The sequence below is a fragment of the Acanthisitta chloris genome, unplaced genomic scaffold (genome assembly GCF_000695815.1).
Source record: "Acanthisitta chloris isolate BGI_N310 unplaced genomic scaffold, ASM69581v1 scaffold12603, whole genome shotgun sequence".
Taxonomy (NCBI): Eukaryota; Metazoa; Chordata; class Aves; order Passeriformes; family Acanthisittidae; genus Acanthisitta; species Acanthisitta chloris.
The window spans coordinates 162691-172650 of NW_008665536.1; the positions used below are offsets into that span (position 1 = coordinate 162691).

The 9960-nt window shown below is 36.5% G+C and overlaps 1 protein-coding gene across 1 annotated transcript in view; it reads right to left on the reverse strand.

Annotated features, from left to right (window-relative positions):
* ASPH (aspartate beta-hydroxylase) overlaps nucleotides 1–7258 on the reverse strand; it is a 97036-nt gene extending 89778 nt beyond the window's left edge. The window contains exons 1-4 of the mRNA XM_009071799.1: nucleotides 7243–7258; nucleotides 3976–4125; nucleotides 3156–3200; nucleotides 1877–1945 (exon numbers count right to left, since the gene is read on the reverse strand). Of these exons, the coding sequence (XP_009070047.1) occupies nucleotides 1877–1945; nucleotides 3156–3200; nucleotides 3976–4125; nucleotides 7243–7258 (280 nt within the window). The remainder of the gene's footprint in view (nucleotides 1–1876; nucleotides 1946–3155; nucleotides 3201–3975; nucleotides 4126–7242) is intronic.
* Nucleotides 7259–9960: the final 2702 nt, after the last annotated feature.

Consider the following 9960-nt stretch of genomic DNA (forward strand, 5'->3'; position numbering starts at 1 on the left):
ACATGTATGAACAAAACCCTCACAAATAAAAGGAGCTATGCATTCAATATTTAGAAAGCTACCCTAATGCTTTTGAATATGGGTTTACTATATGGTTTTCTTTACCACAAAGATTTAATTCTGGAAGACAAATTCCTCAGGAGGGAATTCGGTCTTCTAGTTTCTGCACCAATTAAATAATTTTAGTTTGCATAGTAGTGTTCATTTTTTTGTTCATATTACATTTTTAACACAAACAAGCACAATAATTTACAGAGAACTTCAGTTAATAATATATGCTAGTTATCAAAAAATAGCTTATATTCATAATTTTATCAGAAATGTCAACATTATCACTTCCTTTGTACTGCAGAAATTGTTCTCATACTTAAATGAGATTAAATTGTATTTCTAAGGAACTATTCAACAACAATAAAAATATATTTTCGTCTGTGACCTTTTAATATCACATCTGAAGGATAAGGTTTAAATGCATGATAAGACAAGCTTATAATAGAACCACTTGCACATACTGGCAGAATTCCCAGTTATATTAAGTTGCATAAAACAGAGAGGTAACAAAGCATCAGAATGTTTCTGGCTACCACACCCTGGCAATCTGAATCCAACCAATATCACTCACAGAAATGGATATCCACTCTCTATGCACCTCATAATAGACAGATTAGGATTATAACTACACAAAGTGCTACCTTATTCACCACTTCTCATTAACACCCATTCTGCAGCTCTGAAGCCATTCAGAGCACCGGAGATTCTTTGGAGTTCCTGTCACTCACACCACTGCAAACTGGTTCAGCAATTTTGATTACATGTCTTTTCCATAAACCATGAATGGATTAAGTAAATGAGCACACACCCTCCAAAGACTCGCTTATTTCTCCAGATACAAGTAGGGAAAAATAAATTGATCATAACCTGATTGTTATGGAGCATGCATTTCAAACAGCAAGCCATAACAGCCTAATATACTACTGATAACTTTGACTAGTTTGAGACATTCCACTTCGTCCTCTGCTCAAGTTATTATTTCCTATGCTGAGGTTTTGTTTGGTTTTATCCATTTGTTTAATTTCTCAGGTTTTTGTGCTGGAAATAGACTTAGGTTTGGACAAATCAAAGAAAAGTAAACTTTATAACATCACATATGCACAAAGTATCTAGTATCCAGTGCTTGACTGCGAAGCTGAAGATGACTGTGCTTTAAAAGATATAGGTAAAAGGGCAGTATCATGAAGCACATCTAGTGACTGAAATTTCTCTTTGAAGATACAAAGTGAGCAGAAAGATGTTCTCCCAAATTACAAGGAACAGAAGCCTTAAACCAGTGTTTCAATATCAAAGAAGAAAAATTCATGTCATGTACTGTTTCTGAAGGGCAAAGAAAATGAACAGACTTGTAGAAAACTCAGAATAGAGGAAAGACAGTAGAAAAATATGCTGAACAAACTGACATCTGGGAATTACAAAGGCATGTTCAAAGTCATTCTAAAGTGGATCTAAAGTTAACATGTTAACCTAAGCAATGTTTTAACTCTTGAAGCATCTTAAATCCTGCATCTGGTAAATTTATTAAGAATCATAATAATCTTTCAACAGTTCATACAGCAGCATCAAACATCTAACTTCAAAATTATCCTGTAAGTAATTAAATGCTTTCCACTTAGATTGCTACATCAGGAGAAAAAGAACAAAAATGGCTACGACTTGCACGCACACAATCCTACAACTTGCATTCAGAAAAAGCCCATCACAATTAAATCAATTTTAGTTCTCCAATTAGAAATACCAAAAATACTGTTTTGATATTAAAAAGACCCAAACATGAACATGACAACTGAATTACAGAGATTATTCCACCTGTGTTTGTACTTGCCTAGCAATACTTTAGCATCTTCCACATCAAAATCTCCATCTCCGTCAGCATCATATATCCCAAGCTTGCCTAGAAGTGAAAAGGGAAGAAGAAGAGAGAATTAGGGATTCAGCCACTTGTTTCCAGCACAGTGGATTTGATGTGCAATGGTTGACTGTTCATGCTAGGTTGTTACCATATGTTTTTTAACAATTTAGCTCTACTCTTCTTAAACATATTACAATTTTCCTGGAAAACATTACAAATATTTCAAGTTCCTTTCCGTATTTCCTAGACTTGAGACTGAACACAGGTCAGTCTTTTTTCTGCACATTTCTTTTTGGTGCTGGCAGATTTAAAACAAAACTGTAATTATGTACTTGATGTTCAGCATTTGAGGGAAAATAAATAATAAACCAAAAATTAATCATATAATCACCTTTTTTTTCTGATTATATGCTTCCTGCAATTCTAAATTCCCAGAAAATACAGACAGGTATATTAATTTTACTGCCAAGTTAATAGAAAGTAAGCAGCCTACTTCCCAGACAACAGGAAACCATTCATAAATTTTATCAATGATTGTATAACCTTCTATGCAGACAAAAGGTGTCTGCCCTTTCATACATGACTAATACATCAGATTTCTTACTTTTATTTTTGAAACTGCAGCACTAAGTATACGCAAAAGGAGGACTCAGTTTCTAGTAAAAAAAAGACTTTTTAGCATAGAATCATGGTATCCAGGATTTGAAGTGTCCTGGGATCACCACACAAGTAGAGAGTTATCTAATTACAGTTTTGATAAAATTCATACATAACTTTTACTTGGATTAAAACTCTGCAGAGTTTGCAGAACTCTGTGTCCTTGTTGTTGACAGTTTTATTATACTTGTCAATCTCTAAAGGGAGGCAGAACTTTAGTGCTATCAAAATAAATGAAATATAGTTCTTAATATGGTACTTAGAAAATTAGAAAACAGTTTTGTAGAAGAAAAACTTCAAACTTGGGTCTAGAATAGACAAAAGTATGTCTGTCACTCTTGTGTGGAAGCAATCCATTAGAAATGATGTTTACTGGTTTGTGGTTAAACAGCAGATTGGTGAAAAAAATGCAATTCTCTAGAACTAAGAAATATATCATCTTCAAAACCATGAAGAATGAGACAGATGAGAAATGACTGAGTTTCATGTCATCACAGAAGAATAGCAATTCTTACAAAAATTAAAAACATAATAAAGTAAACCAAAATGTTCAGCCAAGGGACTGTAAAGCAAGCTTATTTCTCTAATATCCTACCTTGTAGGACCTCTGACAAGTTATAACGGAAATCCTTTGCTTTGGCTGCATGCACGGCAAAAATACAAAAACCATTATTCGCATCACTAGACCCAATTAAGTTTCAGACCAGAAAATTCTCTTAAAAAAAAAAAAAAATCAGTCCAGATCAAAAAAGCATGTACCAACAGATTTTGTTAATTCAGCAGTTGTAAAAGCGCACATTGAATCCTACAACATCAGGGACAACAGCCGTACCTATGGACACACATCTTGAAATTTGAGACACTCATTTGCATCGTTAAATATTACACTTCTAGTTCTTGCTTAAAACTGTCACATTGAGATACAATTATCACCATTATAATCTTAAAATTGAGGTCATTCAACAGCTCACTCATGAAAGGATGACTGATTAGTTGTCCTGACCCTACAGGCACCAGAGCCCGTCAGACGAGAGGTAACATTAGCTGCCGACTTTCAATCACTGCTGTGAGTTCCTGAGAGCTTAAACTCAAACAATGCATATTTAGCTGACCTCTCAAATGAACTGCAACATTCATGTTACAAAGAGATGCATCTCTACCCTTGGAGATTTCCTCAGTTCTTTAATAAATGCAGGATGTCAATATCCTTTTTCAGTCTTACAAGAATCCCATTTTAACATCATAATAGTGCTCAGCATTAAAACATACTTTTGGAACGACATTGCCTATTCTTATCAGGTAGGTCATTTGCAAACACCACAATAGTCAAATCAGCTATCTACAAATTTAAAATGGCCTTCATTTAATGCATATCATGATAACATTAGAAGCATCTTAAGATTTAAAATTCTTACCTAGAACTTCTTCATAATCTACAAGTTCAAACCAGACAACTGCTACTGATGTCCAAACTCCCAGCAAAGCAATTACCATAAACCAGGTGAAAAATGAGCTTCCAGAGAGGCCTTCTTTCTTTCCATTCTTGCTTCCTCCATGCTTAGTCTCTGTTAAAACAAGACAGACAAGTAGGAAAAATGGACTTGTTTAAGAGTTAGAAAATAATTATTGCGGATGCAATTGTAAAACTTGTTTCTTATGGCTACAGAGGATGCAAGACATTTGAGCAACAGGTTTTTTTGTGTTTGATTGTTGTTGTGCTGGGGTTTTTTTGTCTTGGAATTTAGCTGAAAATCCCACCATGCTCCCCTTTTATGTGTATTTACACGGAACTTAACATTTTTGAGATGCTTTGCATTCATGCCTGCAGTTTCCAGACTGCCACCAGAGGGTACTATGGCCAGAAGAAAAGGTTTGCAGAAGAAGCATTTTGCCTAAAGTAAGTTTCAAAACCAGTTGAAATATCCCATGGAACCAAGATGACAATTCAAATAGACAAAGAAGGCTCTAAAATCTGAGCCATATTAAGGGTAAGACTCTAATTTCAGACGCTTAACCAACTATAAACATCTCCCCTGTTGCTTACAGAATCACAGAATCAATCACGTTGGAAAACATCTGAGATCATCAAGTCCAACCTATGATCTAATACTAATATCACAATGACAACTAGACCATGGCACTAAGTGCCACATCCAGTCTCTCCTTACACACTTCCAGGGATGGTGACTCCACCACCTCCCTGGGCAGTCCACTCCAGTGTCTAATCATCCTTCCAGTGAAGAAATTCTTCCTAATGTCTAACCTAAACTTTCCCTGGCACAGCTTGAGACTATGTTCTCTCATTCTGCCACTAGTTGCCTGGAAGAAGAGACTGACACCCACCCGCTCAGAATCAAGCAGAGATTCACTCCATGCTACGTAACTTTAGACTTTCGGTCTCAAGGGACATACAAGTAAAAGGATGACAGACACATAGAGCAAATCACACCTTCATTTATAACTGTGCATATGGAAAGTAAATGTATATTAAAAAATACAGTAGTTATAAACAAACCACTGGGAAAAGACAGACCTCAACCTAGGAATATGGGTAGCAGGTTTCAAATGGGCATTACCACTGGAGAAGGCATGAATTGCTTGGCCTGTGGTTTTAGGACGATTTTAGTGAAAATTACCTATATAGTAAATAAATATGCATCCACAAAGATGCCTGGTGGCCTTTATCCACAGTTCAAGGTCTGCTCTTGTGCCTCCCAATATTACTGCTACAAGGGTGGCACTTGGCTGTGGCTTCATGCCCATCAGTCTATTCTACTTCATTCCATTCTAAGAACCAGCTTTTGCCTGTTCAGCCACACACCGTCCTAGTTATTCAAGGAAAACTATTTCTAACATGTTTTGAAGTACTCAAGGAAATCTGTCATGAATACGTGATAATACAGTAAGGAGTCAACTTTACCATACTATCAACACTGATCATAGAAAAAACCAAAAAAATACTCTCAATAGCTAAATATCAACCCAATTGTTTTTTACCGTTTACAATTGGAGAAGCTCTGAAAAACATGTAATGAGAGACTGGTGATGGACCTACTTCTGCAACCAAAACTACACAAGTACTTTCACACCCTGCTTGCCATCAGGTTTGCAGCTGTACTAAACTAACCTTTTATTATATTTATTGTGTCACATACTGAGTTCAGAGCAATAAAAAAACTTATATCAACTCTTACCCAATTCAGTATTTTACTGAAGAAAAAAACTGTTTTATTAAGACTACTCCCTGCAAATATCAAATACCAACTATTTAGATTCTTTTCTACATTAAATACAAATGTCTGATAATATTCAGATAGAAACTGAAACAACTTAGCCTCACATCAGGCATGTATCACTTGCTACTGCACAGTCCTCTAATTACATATGTGTAAGGTCCATATACGCAGCTCATTGTAACATCTCTCTTGTGGAAGCTTAAAAATAGAGAGACAAGCAGCATGCACTAATACATTCAGAAATAAGCTCAACTGTGTATGAAAATTACTAAAAGTACTCTTGAGCTAGAAATGTTAATATTCAGACATAAACAAGTATAGTGAAGCCCTGCTGTTACATACTAACACCTCTGGTCCCAGGTAGTCAATAAAGCTTTGTATATATCTAAAATGAAACCCTAAAGCTAAAAACATTTTAAACGATTTCAGGTTATGACCTTATTCTAGAGCAAACAGGAAAGAGAATCTTACTGCACTTCACACTCATTTGCCTTACTGTTTTCTATTGTTTATTGCTAGTTGCCTCCAAAGAAAGGGGGTTTACTTATGAGAAGAACAGGGAAATAAAACACAACTCATTTAAATCATCAAGAATAGCGGTTCATATTTTTCCAGTATAAAAGACTGTTTCGTGTAAAACAGGTTCTACTATAAAAATATAATTCACAACAGTCACAAAGATATGTTTTTATGCTGTGGCTTCCTACCTTACAGCAAATTATTTTCAAAACTCTTGAGAAACAACTCAACCATGGCAGGTCGATCACGCAACACTTTTACATAAATGGAGGTTATGTAACATAACATTTTACCTATGGTTTGCACAGATAATGCTACATACAGGGTCAGAGCAAAACACTGCAAGGACTGAAGCTGGCTCAGAGCTCATTTGAAACAGTTAATTCTCAACTCAAGCCCTTTCCCTGCACATGCTGCCAGCCATGTCAGAAGTAGGTCACTTGCCATATCTGGTAAGCCTGTGCTTACACCGCCAGATGTCTTTATGCAGACATCAGAAAGTCTTAAATCGTGATCTATTCCTCAACGGCAAATCTATAAAATCCTGTATTTCACCCACCTCTTATTAAGTCACTCCTAGCTAAAAATATGAAAATCCTTTTACTTCGGCTTACGTTCAAGATCCCTAGACATTTTACCTAATCCAAAAATAACTCTGAATTCAGATATCTGAAGACAAAACAATGTCTCTTAAGGTCACGTATGCTTTATTAAAGCAGAATATAAGTTACAATTAACCACCTGCCATAAATGCATGAAATACTTCTAATCCACAGAACATGTATCAAACAGAGGTAGCCTGTAATGCAGACCAGAACAGACTGGCAAAAAACACCAACATATGACCGTAAGCCAGTTATTCAGCCGATTACAAAATCAGACAAGCCCACATTTTCCATTTGCTCACAGAAAAGGTTAGGATTATACCTGTGTCGTCAGCCATAACATTAGTGCTCGATTTCCACCGACAGAGTGAATGTGTCAGTATCTCCAATAATTAATGCTGAAGGCAGAACAAGAAACGATTTATCCTCAATGTAGTCTTGCAACAGGAGCAAACAAATTTCCTAAAGCTAGCTCAGCTGGAACCCGAAACTGGACCCAAGAGAAATCTCTCCTCCAAATCTATTTTTAGAGCAGTTATCCTCAGGAGCCAAACGCTTTTCAGAACTCATATGGCAATCTAGTTCTGACGACAATCAAATTCACTTACTCCTCCAAACAGAGCATCCTGGGTAGTTGATCCTTTCCCCTCCCCTTAATCCTCCAACATCAAAAACAACAGCAAATGAAATCGAGCACATTGTACTGTAGTATTTTCACTGCAATGTATGCCACAGTGCCTGAGCTCTAAGGACATTAAATCCATGCGCATAAGCCGAAATGCAAGTCAGGACACAAAGCTTGCCTGCCTGCATTTGTTACATTGGCCATCATCCAAGAAACTTTCTCCATGTTGGCATTCCTCTACCAGGCTTCCCAAGTACCCTCTAGAGACTGCTCATTTGAAACTTGCTAAGCACTTTCAGCAAAAAGAGACAACTAATTTCTGCAATGTAACTTTGAGTGTCCTAAAAGAGTTACTTGAAACCAATCACATATATTCTTGCAAAAATGTTTTCAGGTCAGAACTGTTCCCCAGTACACATCGTGTTTGCTTCTAGCAGACCCAAAGGAGGGGGCTACATTTTGCCAAAGGAAATCCTGTTTTCCTGGAGCACAATATACCCCATGCCATAAAGCTAAACCAGGCAAAATTTCTATTGCTTATTCATTAAAAGTAGCAGAGCCGTTGCTTTTGCTGCGTTGCCCTCCCCTTCCAGAAAGGGCTAACACTAACTCATCTCACCCCGTTAAATTCTGGCAATATGCATGCCTCCTGCACAATTTAAGCTGATACAAATGATTAATGAGCAATATATGTCCTTCTTCTTACAGACTAGAAAAGGAAGAAAAACTCACTAATACACTTTTGAACTTTTTTTTACATCTTCAATTTTAGAAAACTATTTTTTCCCCACTGCATTTCAAACAAGTCATTTCTCATTCACAGCTACCCTAATAAAAACCTCTTAAGATCTTTTTAGATCCTTTCTTCCAATACACTTCTTTAAATAACACAGCCATTAGGTAGATGGAATGACCAGAAGAATGTTACAGTCACTTTGAAAAACAATATATACCTCCAGTGGTTTTAACATCCAATTACCAAATGCAATTCCAAACAGCTCAAGGGAGAAAAAAAGTGAGGAACAGCACCAGAGTTTAAAGCTTTACAAATGGATGAAAAGGAACTACATGCAGTTGATACTATAACTAGTGTCTCATCTTTAAAGTCACTTGAACACATTAAACAGATCAGATGCTTTAAAAAAGACCTCCTGACTAGGGCATTTAAACAAATTATGCGATGCACAAGCAATTCAGAGCAACGCAGGAGGAAAACGTAAACAAAAAGCAAAAGTCACCAAACATACGGCAAAATCAGCAGCTTATTAAGGAACGTAATTTTACATGCAATTATATGTAGTCTATTGCATGTAAAACATACATTGTTTTGACAGGCATTGGATTGGGCAATTTGTTGCAACTGCACTTCAGCTGCACCTGCACTTACGGACACCAGATCTTACTACAAGTGGAATCATAATGCCTGCAACGGATGCTGAGAACCTCAAGTCCATGTTACACATATTCTGGGGGACTGGTCCAAACTAGAACTCACCTAGCTGAATGCCCGTAAGGGATTGCAGGATACCTTTCTGCTTCATTCACTCAGACCTAAGTGAGCATATTCTACTCAGGGATGACAAAAGCAAAGGGAGTGGTGACAGTCAAGGAATTAATTTCAAATGTACGCTCTAAATCTGAACTAACACACATACGTGTGTGTTAGTTTAACCACATACACTTTAACCAAATACTCACAGCTTTTATCTCGAATCCTTTAAAAATCAACTGATTGCAACAACACAGTCTTCCCAAGAAATGACAAACATCATCTTCCCTGAAAGGGGAGGCTACAGCTAAAATGGGGAAACTTCAAACTTATCAAAAGGAAAACAGAGCAAGAGAAAGATGGACCAAGGAGCCACAAAGCTGATTATACACCCCATGAACAACATACATTAGAACACACATTGAAAAATACAGCTTACATATGTATCTCTTGGAATGCTATAGTTCAAAATATCAAATAACATAATTTTGGTTACTGTTATGAAAGCTAAAGGTTAAATTTAATAGATATCTACACAATACAATTTGAGATGAGAACAGCTAAGTCAACAGAGCAGATGTCTTACAAGGTCTCATTCTACCGTGTTCAAATGCTGTGACTACCGGTTTGCTGGTTCTTTTTGAAACAATTCAAATTGCTTCACTAACACTCAAAATTATTATTCTTCGCCTCATTTGTGTAACTGGAGTTTTTTACAACTATTTTCAAGTTAGTTTTGCTATAGCTATGCACCCCACATATTTCAGCCAATTTTACAAAGCATCATTGAAGACTAGCAGCAATAGTTCCACCTCTAGATCACTACCAGAGTGCAAGCAAAGAACTTTAAAGGAGGAAGAAAAAAAAAAAAAAGTCAGGCTTCATAGCATCAAGCTAAGCTTTTGTAACATGTATAATCATTTCCC